At 45.0% G+C, this 17732-nt stretch overlaps 1 protein-coding gene across 2 annotated transcripts in view; it reads right to left on the reverse strand.

Moving 5' to 3' along the window:
* Positions 1-17732, reverse strand: part of FBXO4 (F-box protein 4) — a 70017-nt gene that overhangs the window by 27528 nt on the left and 24757 nt on the right. For both annotated transcript variants that reach the window (XM_029578071.1, XM_029578079.1), the window contains exon 3: positions 8393-8610. In XM_029578071.1, the coding sequence (XP_029433931.1) occupies positions 8393-8610 (218 nt within the window). The remainder of the gene's footprint in view (positions 1-8392; positions 8611-17732) is intronic.

A 17732-nucleotide genomic window follows, 5' to 3' on the forward strand; every position in this document is an offset into this window, starting at 1 on the left:
TTTAAAAGGTTTTATGCTTTTTGCCTCTACGACCAACTTATTTTCAAAGTTCTCTCTTAACCTGTTTTATCAGTGTTTAACATTTAACCTGCCAATGGTTATGCTTTTTTCCTATTTTCTTCAGATGGGTCTTTCTTCCAATTTTGGAAGGAAGTTCTTTGGCTAAAATAGCCTCTTTCACCTAGCCTTTTTAACCATCCTGGCAATTGTTTGGCCTACCTCCCACCATTTAATGCGAGGAATATATCTGGACTATGCTTCCAAGATGGTATTTTTAAACAATTTCCATGCCTATTGTACACTTTTAATCTTTGTAGCTGCACCTTGCAGTTTTTTTCTATTTTTCTCATTTTATCAGTTTCCCTTTGGAAAGTTTAGTGGTAGAGCTGTAGATTTACTTATTGTTCCCCTTCCAGTCATTAATTCAAATTTGACCATGTTGTGATCACTATTGCCAAGTGGCCCCACCACCATTACCTCTTGCAACAAATCCTGCAAGATTTAGATCTAAAACAGCTCCCTCTCTCGTTGGTTCCTGAATCAATTGCTCCATGAAGCAGTCGTTTATTCCATCCAGGAACTCTCTCTCAAGCATGTCCTGATGTTACACCAATATTGACTGGGTAAATGTAACAAAAGACTTCCATTATTACTGCACTACCAAATTGGTTAGCTTCTTTAATTTCTTAGCATTTTATCTTTTATCATCAATTTGACCAGGTGGACGTTAGTAAACTCCTATCGCTAAACTCTTCCCCAACACACATGGGATTTCTATCCATAAAGGTTCTACTGTGCACTTAGGGGCAGATTTAAAAAAAAAAAATATGCGAGTGCGTACTTTTGTTCGCGCTCCCAGCGCAAACAAGAGTACACCGGATTTTAATAGATACGGGGTCGGCGCGAGCAAGGGGGTGAACATTTGTGCACCTTGCGCGCACCGGGCCCTGCGTGCACTGCCCATTCCCTCAGAGACCGCTCCGAAATTGGAGTGGCCTCGGAGGGAACTTTCCTTCCACCTCCCCCCACCTTCCCCTCCCTAACCCACCCCCCAGCCATATCTAAACCCCCCCCACACCTTTATTATAAGAGTTGCGTAAATTGTGCGCGGCCAGCCGCCGGCACGCGATTCCCCGGCCTGGGAGCAGTTTCGGAGGCCTAGGCCACGCCCCCGGGCCGGAACCACGCCCACGGCCCCGCCCCCGGATGACGCGGCACGCCCCCCCCCCCCCCAGGAAAGCCCTGGGACTTATCAGCGTCCCGGGGCTTGTGCGCGCCGCAGAGCCTATTCAACATAGGCTCGGTGCGCGCAGGGGGAGCTTGGGGCAAGTTTTCGGGGGGTACGCGCATACCCCTTTGAAAGTCTGCCCCTTAGCTTCTTGCAGGATCTTTATCCTGTTGGACTCTATACCATCCTAGACATAAAGCGCCACCCTCCTTCCCTCACCAAGCTGATCCTCCCTATCATTGCGATATAATTTGAACCCTAGTATAGCACTGTCCCATTGGTTATCTTCCTCCCACCAGGTCTCTGAAATGCCAATTATGTCTATCTCATCATGTTCTCCCATAAGAACATGCCATACTGGGTCAGACCAAGGGTCCATCAAGCCCAGCATCCTGTTTCCAAAAGTGCCAATCCAGGCCATAAGAACCTGGCAAGTACCCAAAAACTAAGTCTATTCCATGTTACTGTTGCTAGTAATAGTAGTGGCTATTTTCTAAGTCAATTTAATTAATAGCAGGTAATGGACTTGTCCTCCAAGAACTTATCCAATCCTTTTTTAAACACAGCTACATGCTAACTTCATGGGGTACCCCCTAGTCTTTCTATTATCCGAAAGAGTAAATAACCAATTCACATTTACCCATTCTAGAACTCTCATGATTTTAAAAACCCATCTTACTTCTTAAGACTTCTGGTATTGGCATATAGACATTTCAAAGTGCATTTTTTATTTAAACAAACAACTGTTTTTCAGTTGCAGGGATAAACTAGAATCTTTTAGCTCAGGTGGTTATTTATAGGCACATGGACTATTTTTGCTTTTATTGGAACATCTGTTGGGATGCCCTAACTCTCCTATTTCAAACTTCGGAGATACCTTCCTCCAAACCATGTGCTGCTGAGCGATTGTCGGCTTTCCCCTTTGCTCTGGCTTAAAAGCTGCTCTATCTCCTTTTTAAACGTTAATACCAGCAGCCTGGTTCCACCCTGGTTAAGATGGAGTCCGTCCTTTCAAAAAATACACTCCCCCTGAGCTCTGACTTCCTCTGGGGATCTGCGCGTGGAACAGAGAGCATTTCAGAGAATGCTACCCTGGAAGTTCTGGATTTCAGCTTTTTACCCAAAAGCCTAAATTTAGCTTCCAAAACCTCCCTCCCATAAGGTGACACGTAAGGTACACCACTTTTGCAACAGGCAGGCAAGTTATCATGGCGATCCTCATGGCCACCAACCACCTAGCTATCTACATTCCTAATAATCGAATCACCAACTGTGATGACCATCCTAACCCCTCCTTCCGGAGCAGTAGCCCTGAGAGACTCGTCCTCTGTGCAAGAGGACAATGCATCACCTGGAGAGCAGGTCTTTACGTGTCACCTTGATAGGATTTTAGACAGCGGAACCAGGTTGCTGCTAAAATGTTTAAAAAGGAGATCAGCAGCTTTTAACCTAGGACAAAGGGGAAAGCTGACAGTCGCTCCACAGCACATAGTTCAGAGGAAGGTATCTCTGAAGTTTGAAACAGGAACCCAACAGATATTGCAATAAAAGCAAAAATTACTAAAGGACCTGCTCTTCAGGGAGGACGACTCAAACAACATCAGGAAATATTTTTACATGGAGAGTGGTGGATGCCTGGAATACCTTCTGGAAGAGGTGGTGAAGTCTATAACAGTGAAAGAATTCAAAAGTGGCATGGAATGAACACTATTGATCCCTAAAGGCTAGAGAATGGAAATGAAGAAAAGAGTGTAACTTGCTGATGTGACTGTTACTACCCTTAACTAATAAGCCTGAAACGTTTGATGCAACCCCAACATTGCTCTCTGCTTCAACGGCATGAGGTGACAGGGACGGGGAATTGGACTCAAACAGCAACCAACAAGAGCCCTGACTCTGATGGGCTGGGAAACCAATAAGTATGGGGGTGACTTGAATGGCTCAGCAGATACTACCTTAAGCTTGCTGGGCAGAATGGATGGACCATTTGGTCCTTTTCTGCCATCATTTCTATATTGCTTCCTACTACACCAGGGTGATACTTTCTGACCAGGAGACTTTCCTCCTCCTCCAAGGCAGCACCAGGGCTGCCAGACTGGATTTGAGACTTGTCTGCTATGTCCCTGAAGGTCTTTTCTATATAATTCTCTATCTAACTCTGCTCCTCCAAAGATTGGATTCATTCTCTGAGAGCCAGGAACTCTTTGCACCAGGTACACACATACAACTTCTCACCAGCAGGTAAAAAAAAAATCATACACATGACACTCAATGCAAAAGACTGGAAGTGCCACCTCTTGCTGCCTTCATCTTAATTTTGTTGATTTCTTAGTTAAGTTTAAGTTGCTGAGGGAGTAGGAATGCATAAATTAAAATTCCTTTAAATTTATTGATGTATTCACTATTAATCTAGTAGTGACCTGCAAAGGGATAATTAAACTCTTGATAGAGGCTGTGGCAATCATGTGTTTTAGATAACAACCTAATTTATTTTTTTAACGTGAAGTGTCTCTTGCCTATAATTCAAAGAATGAGCTGGGGGTGGGTAGGAGGGAAACAGCCAGTAGAATTAGCTAACTTTAGCTTGCTTTTTTTCTTTTTTTTTTTTTTTAATCAGGCATGCACACACTAAAGAATATGCCCCACTATTTCACCTATTCCCCAAACTTTATAAGTCTTAAAATCTCCTAAAGCAATACTCACTGATCCTCTAGCCACCTGCAAGATGATCTTCTCTCAATGCTCCCACTGGATTGAGCATTGAGAGGAGATCATCATCTTGCTGGTGGCTGAAGAGGATTGGTACTCTTCATGCCAAAGTAACAACAAGAAACAATAGTTTCCATATGAGAAACTTCAAGTCCATTGACTTAAGATGTTTTAAAGGTGGTTTCATGATATAAGCAAGGATCATGCCGAGGTCCCAGGCATTGGAGGTTTATTGACCAGAGACTTGGAATACCACAAACTTCTCATGAACTTGGATATTAATAGGTGGAGGGAGACTGAAGCTGGCGATAAGCAGCAATGGAACTTAGATGAACTTTATCTGAAGAGATGCTTAAGCCTGAGGACGAGAGGAAGGACAGATACTGAAGCAAGTCCCCTGGGCTATATGAAAAAGGAATTAGCCAGCTGGTCCCACATCAAGTTGAGAACCTGTTCCACTTAAATCTATAGGATCTTCTAGTCAAAGACTTTCCAGCCAAAATCAGTACAACCTCCACTTTCTTAGGAAGAAATAAGGAGAAGACTACTACACATTCAGCATACATACCAAGACGTTCAGCGGTAGTAAGCTCGGATGGCAGAGCCTGCCACCCTCCTGTATAACGAGAGTCTGAGAGCTCCTCTGCAAAGCTCAAGACAGAGTTGATGAACAGATGAGACACGGATACCACACTTGAAATGGCATTGCCAGTGCTAGGAAAATCAAATCTTGCCTTGTCCAGAAAGTCATTTAGGACAATCCTGGCAGTGAGAGGACTTGGCAGGTATGTATACAGTAGATTGGTGTTCCAGTTTATCACAAAAGGTATGGGGAGTTGAATCATAACTGCTCAGAAGCATTTAGCAAAACCACTTGAACTTTTTATTGTCCTTTGAAGTGAACAGCATTCTCCAAAAACTGAGTAATTCACTCTTGACTCTTTAATCCAAGGACCATTTGTAAGATTGCATCATTCTGCTTAGGTATTTTGTACTCCTGGAAGAGAGGTCACCTAGAGATGGGTATTGTGATGACTGGCTGTCGACCAAGTTTTGAGAGCTTTCTCACACAAGGTGTATGAGACTGTGCATCCCTGCTTTCTCAAGTAGAACGTGGCTACCTTATGCAGATTTTGTGGATAAAGGTCGATAGAGCTGATCCCACTGAAGGCCCTGCATGTGCAGATGAGCCAAAAGAACTACATGCACCATTACAGCCATATTCCTAGAAGAACAAGAGCCAATCTCGCTGGTGCCTGGTCTCGCTGTAGAAAAGAACTTACTAAGCCCATCAGTAATGTGGCTGTTTGGACTGGAATAAATGCCTTCTCTTTGATTGAGTCTACCTAGGCTCCTATGAACTGAATCATATGAGATGGGGTCAGGTTAGACTCAGGGAAGTTAACCAGGAACCCTAGAAATTAGAGAAGCAAATTGTCACTTTGAAGGACTCCTGAGATCCAGAGATGGATCTGTCACCAATTGTCCAGATAAGGGACTAAGCAGAATTCTTGTTGACAAGCATGCAGTCTCTAATGCAAGATATTTTGTAAATACTTGGGGGGGCCGATGAAAGGCTGAAAGGAAGCACCTTGTATATGTAGTGTACATACTTCACCACAAACGTGAGGAACTTCCAGCAAGAGGGGTGATTGGGAATGTGCATCTCTCCCAAACCAACAGTTTGATCAGCCCTCGCAAGTATAGATGTCGTCTCAATCCTCCTGACTTCTTGGGGGATCAGATAAATACTAGGAATAGAATATTTAGCCACACTCCTAAGAAAAAAAGATAAGAATCATCACCTTCTGTTGTAGGAGAGATTCCACTACCAACTGTAGCTGGGGAGACTGACTACAGAGCTTGGTGACATTGATCCATTTTGGAAGGAAGGACTGGATTCCTTCCCCCCCTCCACCACTAAAAGAGGTGGGCCTCAAGGTTATAAAAAACTGGTCCCAGATTTGGGCTGAGACTGCCATTGGGCCTTCAGTTGACACCTTTCCCTCTGTTTGCCTCTAGCAGACAACTACTTCTTTTGAAGAATGGGAAGAGACCAAGGGCACTGAAAAGAGCAGAAGGGGCATCTTTGGAAGAATGAATGTTTGTAGAAAAAATACTCAGTCATCAAGTTGGGGTCAGCTGGTCTGCTCCTTCTGCTAACAACTGAAGGGTGTACTGATGCTGCTTAATCAGATCCATTGACTCAACCTTGTCACTAAACATTTTGTCTCCAACATAGGGAGCATCCATTAGATGAGCATGCATACCATCACAAAGCCACTCCTGCTCAGCCATGCAAACCTTTGATCTCAGATGGAAACGACCAAACATCCTGGATGCAGTGTCAAAAGCTTTGCACACACAGTGAATCAGATGCTTATCACATTCATCTATATTCTCTAGGGTTTGTCAGAATTCCATCTGTTCCGAGTCAAAGGTTTTAACTTCTGTAAACATACATTCAAATACTATAATGAATACAGCTGATGATCCGCGATCCATACTGGAAAGCCTTCTTCCCAAACATGTCTAGCATATTCAAGTCCTCCCCAGGAAGTGTGCTAGAGTGATCACAAGTGCACTTTGCATGCTTTGATACTAACTTCACCACCACCACACCAGATTGTGCAGTAGCTGAACCATCTTAAAATCTGGGGAGGTTCAATACTTCACATCCAGCTTTCAGGCCAGCGGAAAGTATATCATCTGTATCTGCCACATCTTCATCAGTGCATCTTTGAGTCGTTACACTAGCATGGATGCAGTGTCCACCAGAGACTGAACAAACTGAAGCAGCCTGAAGATATCTGCTCTCTGGTCTACCTACTTCCTGACACTGATGAAAAGCATCTTTGCCAGTTTAGCCAGGAAACGCGAGTATCAGATCTACCAGAGAAGATGTATGCTGGACCAAGTACAGAAAAGATTCAGAAAGAATCCTCGTGGAATCCTTTTTTTCCCCAAACATGGCAGTATGCTGAGCCACAACCCCAACAAAGATAATGGCAACCTGGGTGAAGACCTCCACTGCTTAAAAGGAAAAGCTTCCAGGAAGAACTCAGAGTGCACTGATGCTACTTCTTTGTCTGTGTTATTGGATTTGACCCCATGGTCCTGGGAGTTACAGGCTGGGAACCTACAGCTGAGCTACAGATGCTGCTAGTTCTCTAGGGAGTTGCTGTGTTTTGACTCTCTATACTAGGGACAGCTAAACATACCTCTGCAGTAGGCCAATTAGACCAACATTGGGTATCCTCCAAATTGACAACAACATATAAGGAAAACAGTTGTTGACCCAACTACCTTCTCAGCATGTGCCCCGCAGAACTGCTATTTGTCTGACATCAGATCATGACTTTGTTCCAGTGTTCCTTCCTTGCTATCCTGTTCCAAATGTTCCTACTCCACATCACTCTCCTGTCTAACCCCTTGGACTACACCAACATGCCTCAGGTCCAGCCTCTCCAGGTATGCACTTTTGAATAAGAGGTGGCCCAATACCCAAGCCCTGATCATCCTGACATTCTTCCCTTTCAGATCTAAGAAGGAACTCCTCTAGAGGAGGATAATCTACAACTGCAGGGAAGGCACTTGCTCCCATCACTGCAAGTCCCAGAGGTTAAACACAAGCTTCCCACTTTGTGGGAAGATTTCCTTCATCTTGGATAGGAAAAGCTTCAACCTCTCTCTCCAGACCTCAATGTCTAAAGAGATGAAGAAATTCTTTACAAAACATCGATAACTGGGCTTCCACACCCTGAGGAATCCTCTGCACTGGAGTTGGAGGACAAACAGCCTTCTTCACTAAGGCCCAGTGATACCAGCAGCACCAACTGGGAGCTTCCATCAATGGAAAGCTGAGGACAGGTCAGAACAGGAGCTGTTATCAAGTACCCTAAAGCAAGGGTTCTCAACCTAGTCCTCAGAACCCACCTAACTAGCCAGGTTTTCAGGATATCTACAATGAATATGCATACAATAGAAGCAGTGCATGTTGTATTTTAATATATTTTTTTCATTTTGTCTGTGCTTTCCCACTTTTTGAAAGATGTATATCTGACTAGTGATATCACAGACCCAGAATGTGGGTCAGTCAACACCAGCACAATATAATCATTGCAATATTGACAGAGTAAGTTTTGAGGGAATTAAATAGTGGGATGTAATGAAAAACAGAGGTTTCTCATACCTCTGAAATGATGACTAGTGAATAAGAGAAAGTTAACACACATTTTCTTTTCTACTCCAATACCACTGTTCAGAGATAAAGTCAAATCACAAAGTGTGAAAAGCAAATGTGGAAACAATTCTTATCTTTACTGAATTTATCAGAAGTTCAGATTTTGTGGTTCTATGTAACAACTATGCTATCTAAATTTGGAAATAGATATCACAAATAAAGCATACAGTTCATTGTGGATAAGATAATGCTTATAACAACTTAAATATTACCATCAATTTGTCTTTGTGATATTCCAGTAACTGGAAGCAGTCCTGGAGAAGTCATCATTCTTCGAACCAAAGAATCATCCATCTCTTCCAGACCTGGGCCAAACATAGCAAAGCGGGGCTCTGCATGTGTTATCAGAGATTGAAAGAAGGAAGTCATAGTCCCATACCTAGGAAAACTAGACTTCAGACTTCTACTTTGAGGACAGCTCTTTAAATATCTGCAGAAAAAAAGAAAATGGAACTTAAGACTCCAGTAAAAAAGATCAGCTCTTGATACCAGCACTCTCAGCCCAAACCTAACAGATCTTAAAAATCAAGACAGGTCAGTCCAGGTTAGTACTTTGATCACAGATCACCTAGGAAGACCATGTGCTGTGGACTGCAAAAAGCAATGGCTAAATTTTAAGGAGAAAAATCACAATCACATGATCCAAGGCCTTGGAAAACAGATAAGGTACATACCACCACCACACAAAAGATCAAGCAATGAAAAAAAAAAGTGTAAGCTAAGTATGTGCAAACCTTAAATTTAGATTATAGGCCTGATTTACTAAAAAATGTATTCCTATTACGTGAGAGAAAAAAAAAAAGCTTAGTAAATCAGCACCATTTCATTCATCCTTACACCTGGGATCATTTTCAAAATACCTCTACAGATTTAGGAATTCACCGATGAAAAATTCCAGAGGGGTAGCCATATTGGTCTGTAGAAACAAAAATTACATTACTCTTGTTAATTTATTTCCTCTCATTAGAAATTCATCTTCTCTATTTTCTCATTATTAGCAATGTACCTCAGAGACCAGTCCTCAGACTTTTTTTCTTCAGCATTTTTGTCAGCAACATTGTGGAAGGATTGTCAGGAAAGGTTTGTCTTTTTTTTGATGATACCAATACTGGCAATACAGCCAGGAGAGCATGGAAAATATGAGGAGAGATCTAGTGAAGCTCAAGGAATAGTCTTGAGTCCAGCAGCTAATATTTAATGCTACAAATGCAAAGTTATGCATTTAGAATGCAAAAAACCAAAGGAGAGGTATGGGGGCAGGGGCGGGGGAGGAGATAAAAATTATTTTAACCACAAAAGAAGAGCAGGATCTGGGGTCATCGTACCTGATAAACTTAAAGTGGCCAAATGTGGATAACGTGACAGGAAAAGACAGAAAGATGCTTGGCTGCATAGGGAGAGAAATGGTCAGTACAAAAAGGGAGGGGATATTGTCTCTACATGAGACCTCATTTGGAACACTGTGTGCTGTTCTGGAGACCGCACCTTCAAATGGGTATAAACTGGTTGGAGTCAGTCCAAAGGGTGGCAACTAAAATGGTAAGTGGTGTTCATTCTAAAACACATGGGGATAGACTTAAAGATCTAAACATGTATACCCTACAGGAAAGGCAAGATAGGAGAGATATGAGAGAGACATGCAAATACTTCCAAGGTTTCTAGGAACAAGAGGTTAGCCTCCTTCAATGGAAAGAAGGCTCTAGAATGAGGAATCATGGGATGAGGATGAAAAAGCAGACTCTGGAGTAATCTAAGTGAATATTTCTTTATAGAGGGTAGTGGATGAATGGAACAGACTCCCTATGAAGATGGTGGAGACAGACAGTGTACTATTTCAAGAAAGCATGGGATAAACGGGATCTCAAATGGAATGATAGTTAGAGGGATCGTCAAACTAAATAGGCCATGTGGTCTTTTTCTGCAGTCATATTTCTATGATGCATGGAGACTGGTCTACTCTCAACCTGAATATGGTAGGCCGCCATGGCACTGAGATATGCTCCCACTGATGAGGTCTGAGACCTGAGGATGAAAGAGCAAATACTGGGGTAACTCTTATGGCTCACATGTGAACGGATCCAAGGAGCTTTGGTAACACCAGGAGATGAACTGTTCCACTTAAAACCACAAGCTCTCCTAGTTGAGTGTTTTCTGGCAGACATTATGTTGTTCTCAACTTCTTTGGGTAAGGAAAATAGGGTGATCAGCAAGCACTCAACATCCAGTCTATCAAGTTGATAGAGACAAAGTTCAGAGACATAGATGCCTTTCTTTTTGAGTTAAAAAGGATGGATCGGCTCCTAGAGGGACTGGAGGGCTGATAATAATTTGTATCAGGTACATGAACCACACTTGTCTGGGCCACGCTAGTGCAATAAATATCAGATGGTTCCAGACTGAGCATTTTTTGTACTGTCTTGGCCATCAGTACAATTGGTGGAAAAGCATACATGAGATCTGCATGCCAGTTGAACAGAAAACCGCCCTGAGCGGATCAGAGTTCTTTGGTAAGAATGGAATAAAATAGTTCCACGTCTCTGTTTTCCACTGACGCAAAGTTGTCGACTGATGGATGACCCCCAACAACTGAACAGTTTGTTGGCTGTTGTAGGGACCCTTCATATGGTTGAAATACCCTGCTAAGGAGATTCACTGTGTTGGCAACTCTTAGGAGGTGGGTTGCTTGAAGAGCTATTTGATGATTGTGCGTCCATTACCATATCCTTATTCCCTCTTGGCAGAGTCCATGACTCTGTGCCTCTTTGTATGATGACAAAGAGCATGGCTACTTGTTTTTTGAATGAGAATGCTTTTCCCTTCATGGGAATGTGAAAAAGTTATTAAGGTGTGTCAGATTGCTCGCAGTTCTAAAGGGATGATCTGAAACTGCTTTTCTGCTAATGACCAAGTTGCTTGGGTTCAGAATGGACCTGTGTGAGCTTCCCATCCCTAATTTCACTAATAAGGAACTAGACTGAGTGGAGTCCCTTCTTGAAGGATACAGGGGTCTAGCCACTAGCAAAGTTCTAGCTTAATATCCTGAAAGACATTTACAGAGATCGTCAAGGACTGAGTTAACTGGTCCCACTGGGAGCAGAAGCTCTATTGCAGGAGTCACATGTAGAAGCAGGTTAGTGAGGCTACATGAAATGCACAACTAGTACTTCCCTAGCTGTTATCTGATCTGTGTTCAGCAATCGATGGGCGAGGGACCAGACTGTTCATGCGATCTGTCGGAAGAAATGCTCTCTCCTGTAAAGAACCTATACATGCCCCGCTGAATTTCTGAGATGGAATCAGGGTTGAATTTTTAAAATTTACTACAAATCCTAGCGATTGTAGGAGTTTAATCGACTTCTGTAGGGAGGATAGTACTCCTTCTTGGAAGTCCCGGTCACTAGCCAGTTGTCCAGGTAAGGGAAAACACAGATGCCAATGCAATGCTATTATAGCTAGGCATTTGGTAAAGACCCTCAGTGCTGCTGACATTTAAAAAAAAAAAAAAAAAAAAGAAGCACCCAGTACTAGTAGTGAGAAGATTCCACCACAAAACTTAGATAATGCCAGTAGGAGGGATGGATGGGTATGTGAGCACAAGCATCATTCCGATTCAGGAAACACATGCACTTTCCGAACTGGATGAAGGATAGGATTGTGTGAAAGGAGTTCATCTTGAACTTTCACCGAAGTAGATTTTTATTCAGACTTCTTAAATCCAGGCTGGATCTCAAACCCTCAAATTTCTTGAGGATAAGAAAATAGCAGGAATAGAACTCCTGGCCATGTACATTGGGCAGGATAGGTTCTATTGCCTGTGTGAGAAGTGGCTCCACCTCCAGGAGTGAGGCAGACAGATACAGATTGAAGGCTGAGCAATGAGGAAGCCAGGGAAGGACCACAATCTTGAGAACCTAGCGATCTTTGGTGATCGTGCACCATTCTTCCAGGTGCAAGCAAATTTTCTCCCTACTGGAGAGGATGGGTTTGGAGATTGGTCAATGGTCCATATTTGGGCTGGACTTTGTGTTGCTTTTGGCTGGCGAATTTTGCACCGTCAGCTTTGAGCCGGTAGCTGTTGATATTGCGGAAGTAGAGGTGGAACAGTACTGCTGGAAAGGGCATTTCTGGAAGTACAATCATTTAAAAGTAAAGTATAATTGCCCTGAAGTGGATTATTCTGAGCTGGTTGAGAGAGAGACTGCCACATGTTGCTCCTTGACTTGAGTAACTGTTTCTCCAAGTTTGCCTTCAAGGAGATGATCTCCCAATCAGGGAACATCAGCTAACTTAAACAGTAACTTTTAAACCAGCGAGTGGGTGCACATTCGTTAGCCAACCCCCAGGGACACAGCCATTTTATAGCATACACGTGTATATGTACACACGTTATAAAACAGCCTGACTGCCTGCACAGGTGCATGCAATTTTCAGTGGATGTGTGCCTATGCACGAAAATGCCACTTCTACCGCACAAGGAGGAGGATTTTAAAAGATGTGCACAGACACTTTTCCCAGTTAGCTTAGGTAAGGGATAGGACTTCCAAACCCCCCTAGTTTAATGGCCTCCCTTTTCCCTTGTTAGTCCCAACCCTTAAAACCCTGTCAATCTGTCTAATCATCTTTATTTTATTACTTACACGTTCTCCATAGCAAAAGTAAAGTTACGAGGCATGGGATCCCTGCACGTACCTGTGTGCATAAGTATTTATGCACTAATTTGAAGTTTAAATCCAGGAACATCCATGCCCTGTCCAGACCAGGCTCACAACCTGTCCCTTTTATGGAATTTTTCGTTTGTATGCCCAGCGTACTCTGGCAGCTTTTAAAATCTGCTCGGCGCGCACCAGCCCAACATATTCATGCAGCGGGCTTTTAAATTTCACCTTTTATCGTGGGTGTCATTGCACAAACTGTTGGCTCTCAACCAAGCCATTTGGCATGCTCTGATAGAGGCTGAGGAGGAGCTGACCATCGTAACAAACACGTCAAAATGATTGAATAAGATAGCATATACACTCCTCTGCATTGAGGAGTGTTGGGTCCAGTTCTCAGATGGCTTCGCCCGATATGCCTCACCTCTATTTCAGCCTTCTCCACCAGCATCGGGAGAATGGCGTCCGCAGCATCTCCTTGCAGCACCCTCCGGCGTCCCCAGAGCAGCTTTGGCGCAGCGTCCCGCCATGTTGACCTGAGGCCTCCTAGGGCGCACGCGCACGCCTCACGTCTTATAGCAGTGTTGGCACGAACCTCGGGGGCGTCCCCCTTGAGTGACGTCACTGCTTCAGACTACAAAAGGTTGCCCATTTGCTGACTCTCGCCGAGTTAGCAACGGATTGGATTCGTTCCACTCCATTACCTGCTATTAAGTTCACTTAGGGGCCGATTTTAAAAGCCCTGCTCGCGTAAATCCACCCGGATTTACGCGAGCAGGGCCTTGCGCACCAGTGCGCCTATGTTCCATAGGCCTGCCGGCGCGCGCAGAGCCCCGGGACTCGCGTAAGTCCCGGGGTTTTTCGAGGGGGACGTGTCGGGGGCGGGGCCGATCGGCGCGGCGTTTTGGGGGCGGGACGTGGCGTTTCGGGGCGGGCCCAGGGGCGGTCCAGGGGCGTGGCCGCGCCCTCCGGAACCGCCCCCGGTTGCGTCTCGGCGCGTTAGCGGCCCGCTGGCGAGCAGGGATTTACTTCTCCCTCCGGGAGGTGTAAATCCCCCGACAAAGGTAGGGGGGGGGGGGGGTGAGTTAGGTAGAGGAAGGGAGGGGAAGGTGAGGGGAGGGCGAAAGAGAATTCCCTCCGAGGCCACTCCGATTTCGGAGCGGCCTCGGAGGGAACGGAGGTAGGCTGCGCGGCTTGGTGCGCGCCGGCTACACGAAATCGGCAGCCTTGCGCGCGCCAATCCAGGATTTTAGCGGCTATGCGCGTATCTACTAAAATCCAGCGTACTTTTGTTTGCGCCTGATGCGCCAACAAAAGTACACGAAGGCGCACTTTTTTAAAATCTACCCCTTAGAGAATAGCCACTGCCATTAGCAATGGTTACATGGAATAGACTTAGTTTTTGGGTACTTGCCAGGTTCTTATGGCCTGGATTGGCCACTGTTGGAAACAGGATGCTGGGCTTTATGGACCCTTGGTCTTACCCAGTATGGCATTTTCTTATGTTCCGGTCTGAAGTTGCTCTGTTGCTTCTGCTGCTGCTGGAAGCTATCTTCACCCTCTGGGATTCTACTAACTTGGGTACTCACTCCTCAGGGGCCCTTTGCTTATTTCCAGGTGCCCATCCTGAATCCAGGTACTTGCTCCACGAAGGCCTGTGTGTCTATCCTGGGGCCTGCTACCTATTCTTCTACCTGCTGGAACACTACCTATCAGCTACAGAGAGTACTACTTCTCCCAGTCTGTTCATCTACAGCTCCTCGTTGTCTATCTGCATCGGGCCCTACACCACCATTGTGGAATGGGACTCCTCTGCCGAGGATCACAGACTGTTGCTATATATCCTCTCTCTACTGCTTATTGGGAACTCTATCTACTCAGCTACAAGGGAGTGTGTAATAACATCTGCCAGTCTGTCTCTCCTACAGTGCCTCACTGGATATCTGCATCGGGGCCTTATACCACCATTGTGGGATGGGTCTCCTCCGCTGAGGATCACATACTGTGCTATGTAATCAACTCTCTACTGCCACCTCTGGTGAACCATACAAGCTGCATAATAAAGATATGTTCTCTGTGTTTGTGCATCTGAGTCTAGCCTGGTGCTACAGTTCCCTACGGCAGTGGTCCCCAACCTTTTTTGCACCAGGGACCGGCTTCAAGCAAGACCATTTTTCCATGGCCCGGCCTGGCAGGGTGGGGTGGGGTGGGGCCTTGGTCATATGGGGTGGGGTTATGGAGGGGGTTGGATTTTAGTGCATACTTATTTAATTATGACATTTATAATGTGAATGTGACTCAACTCACCATAGGTTCTCACATGCATGACACACTGACCCATGATCGTCACGGGGCTAGATGTAAAAGTACAGTTTGCATCCACGGGAACCCCCTGACCCACAATAATGGATGTAAAGCAGAATTATGACATTCCCCATACAACTCACCCTACAAAAAAGATATTCTGGTTCTCAGTAACAGCAACTCAAACTCCTTCTACTTCCAGGCTCAATAGCCCTACTTATGAAAAGACAGCAGTTTACCACCAATGCATGTCCTCTTGAGAAAACACAACAAAGACTGATACAAATGCTTACATGCTAATAAAATATCTCATCTCGGTAACAGACACAGAACAGACCTAACATACTCCCAGGATCTGTAGTAATGCACATAAACTAATCCGCACACAGTTACACCTGTATTATGGAATACACTCAAACAGGAGCAATCCTATCTATGAAAAGGCAACACTACAAATATTAAATCAGGTCCTAAAAACCAATACACCTCTTATTAGGAAAACAGAACCAGCAAGCAGCTATAGATCCCCACACAGAAATAATTGTAAAACTATACTAATAAGCAGAATAAATGTTTCAAAACAGCTATGAACAGAATAACATCCAACAATTAAAAACTCATGAAAACTATTAGACATTCTCCAAACACCAATAAAATATTTCAAAAAAAGCAGACATCACATAATTAAAATGGCAGTCAATCAAGAAAAATAAACTTAAAAAGCCACCTTTACTTACCCCCTCCAGCAGCTCTCCTACTCCCCTTCCATGCAGGTCATGGCACACACCAGAAGCAGCAGTAGAAGCTAAGCTCTATATTCATAGTCCTCTTCCTTAGTGCCCATGTCTCTCAGACACACACCATACCAGTCATGCCCCCATGACCAGTTTCTGTCTCACACACCAATCATCTCCCAAACAGTCTTTGGCACACACACACCAGTCACCTTCTTGAACAGTTTCTCTCATGCCATACACACAGGCTTCTCACTCCCATGTTCTACTTACATATATGGGCTTCTCACTCTCATAATCACTTTCTCTGTCTCACACACACACTCACCAGTCTCTCACTCCCGTGCTTGTTCTCTCCACATGCACAGGCTTCTCATTCCCATAATCACTTTCTGTTACACACACACACACACACCAGTCTCTCTCTCATTTCCATGCTCACTCTCCACGTTCACAGGCTTCTCATTCCCTGAATCACATTCTCTCTCTCACATTCACACACACCAGTCTTTTTCTCTCACACACCCCATCACCTTACCAACCAGTCTCTCTCTCTCTCATGCATGCACACACACACACAGGCTTCCCACTCCCATGCTTTCTTTCACACACACCCTCCCCCCCCCCCCACCCACAACACCAGGCTTCTTACGCCCATGCTTTCTCACATACCCAGATTTCTCACTTCCATGCTTTTTCTCTCTCTCTCACACACAAGTCACCTCCCTGAGCAGTCACTTCCATTGTCTCTCACATATACACACACACACACACACCGGCTCTCTGACCAGTTTCTCTCAATCACACACAGGCAGGCTGGCTGCTTCTCTCTCTTTCTCTCACTCACTTCCTCTACTCCCCCCACCCCCCGAGCAGAAATGGTAGCTGCAGCAGCCTCCTCCTCCAGCCCCCGCAGGCTAAGAAAGAAAAATCCCATCGGCCGCGGGAGGCTCCTGCTGCTGTCTCTTTTCCCGATTACCGGCTGCTTCGATTGCTCGGGGGCCGATGCTGCTGCCGCTGCTGCTACTTTATCACCCGGCACGTCTCTTTCTCCTTCGCGCGCACCTCATCACTTCCTGTTCCGGGTCATTGGGGGGGGGGGGGGGGGGGGGGGGGAAGGGGAGGGACAGGTGCGGGAAGAAGAAAAGGCTAGCCATGGGTGCCACAGCTTCTTTTAGCACTGCTGCCGTTCCCGCTGGGCTTGAAAGTGCTGATAGCCCAGCAGCAACGACAGCAGGGAAGGAAGAGCAGCGGGAGAGACCGGGAGCACGCGATACACCTGCCGGTGCTTGGCGGTGCCGCGGACCGGCAACAAACCCCCAACGGCCCGGTCCTGGTCCGCGGACCGGTGGTTGGGGACCCCTGCCCTACGGGGCTCCTCCCCATGGGAGTCACTATCACTGTTACCCCTAAGAATCCAAAACACCTCAATATCATAACGGGAGTGCCCATGGATATTCAGAGCCACCATCTACCGAAGGAAGAAATTGCTTCAATTTTTAATGAAATCATGAATGCACTGTACTATGTAAAACTGGTGAGCAGAAAAGAATACATTAAGCATAGAGTTCTGAAACTTTTTTTTTTTTTTTTTTTTTTTTTTAACAAAATTGTGTATGAGCCAAGATCCATCCCTGGTGGGAACACTAACACTTTTGTGAACCTGCTGCTTGTTGCAAAGTAAACCTGGAGAAGAATAATGCCTTATTCCTGAACTGCTGCTGCATGGAGATAAACCTGCCCACCTGTAGCGACATCACTCAGCATCGCCAGCTGTCCTGCATAAAGGTGAAGGCCCATAACTCTTTGTGGGCCCATGTGTTGGGCCAGGCTTAATTTTCTAATGGTTAGTGTTTAAATTT

The sequence above is a fragment of the Rhinatrema bivittatum genome, chromosome 1 (genome assembly GCF_901001135.1).
Source record: "Rhinatrema bivittatum chromosome 1, aRhiBiv1.1, whole genome shotgun sequence".
NCBI classification, from domain to species: domain Eukaryota; kingdom Metazoa; phylum Chordata; class Amphibia; order Gymnophiona; family Rhinatrematidae; genus Rhinatrema; species Rhinatrema bivittatum.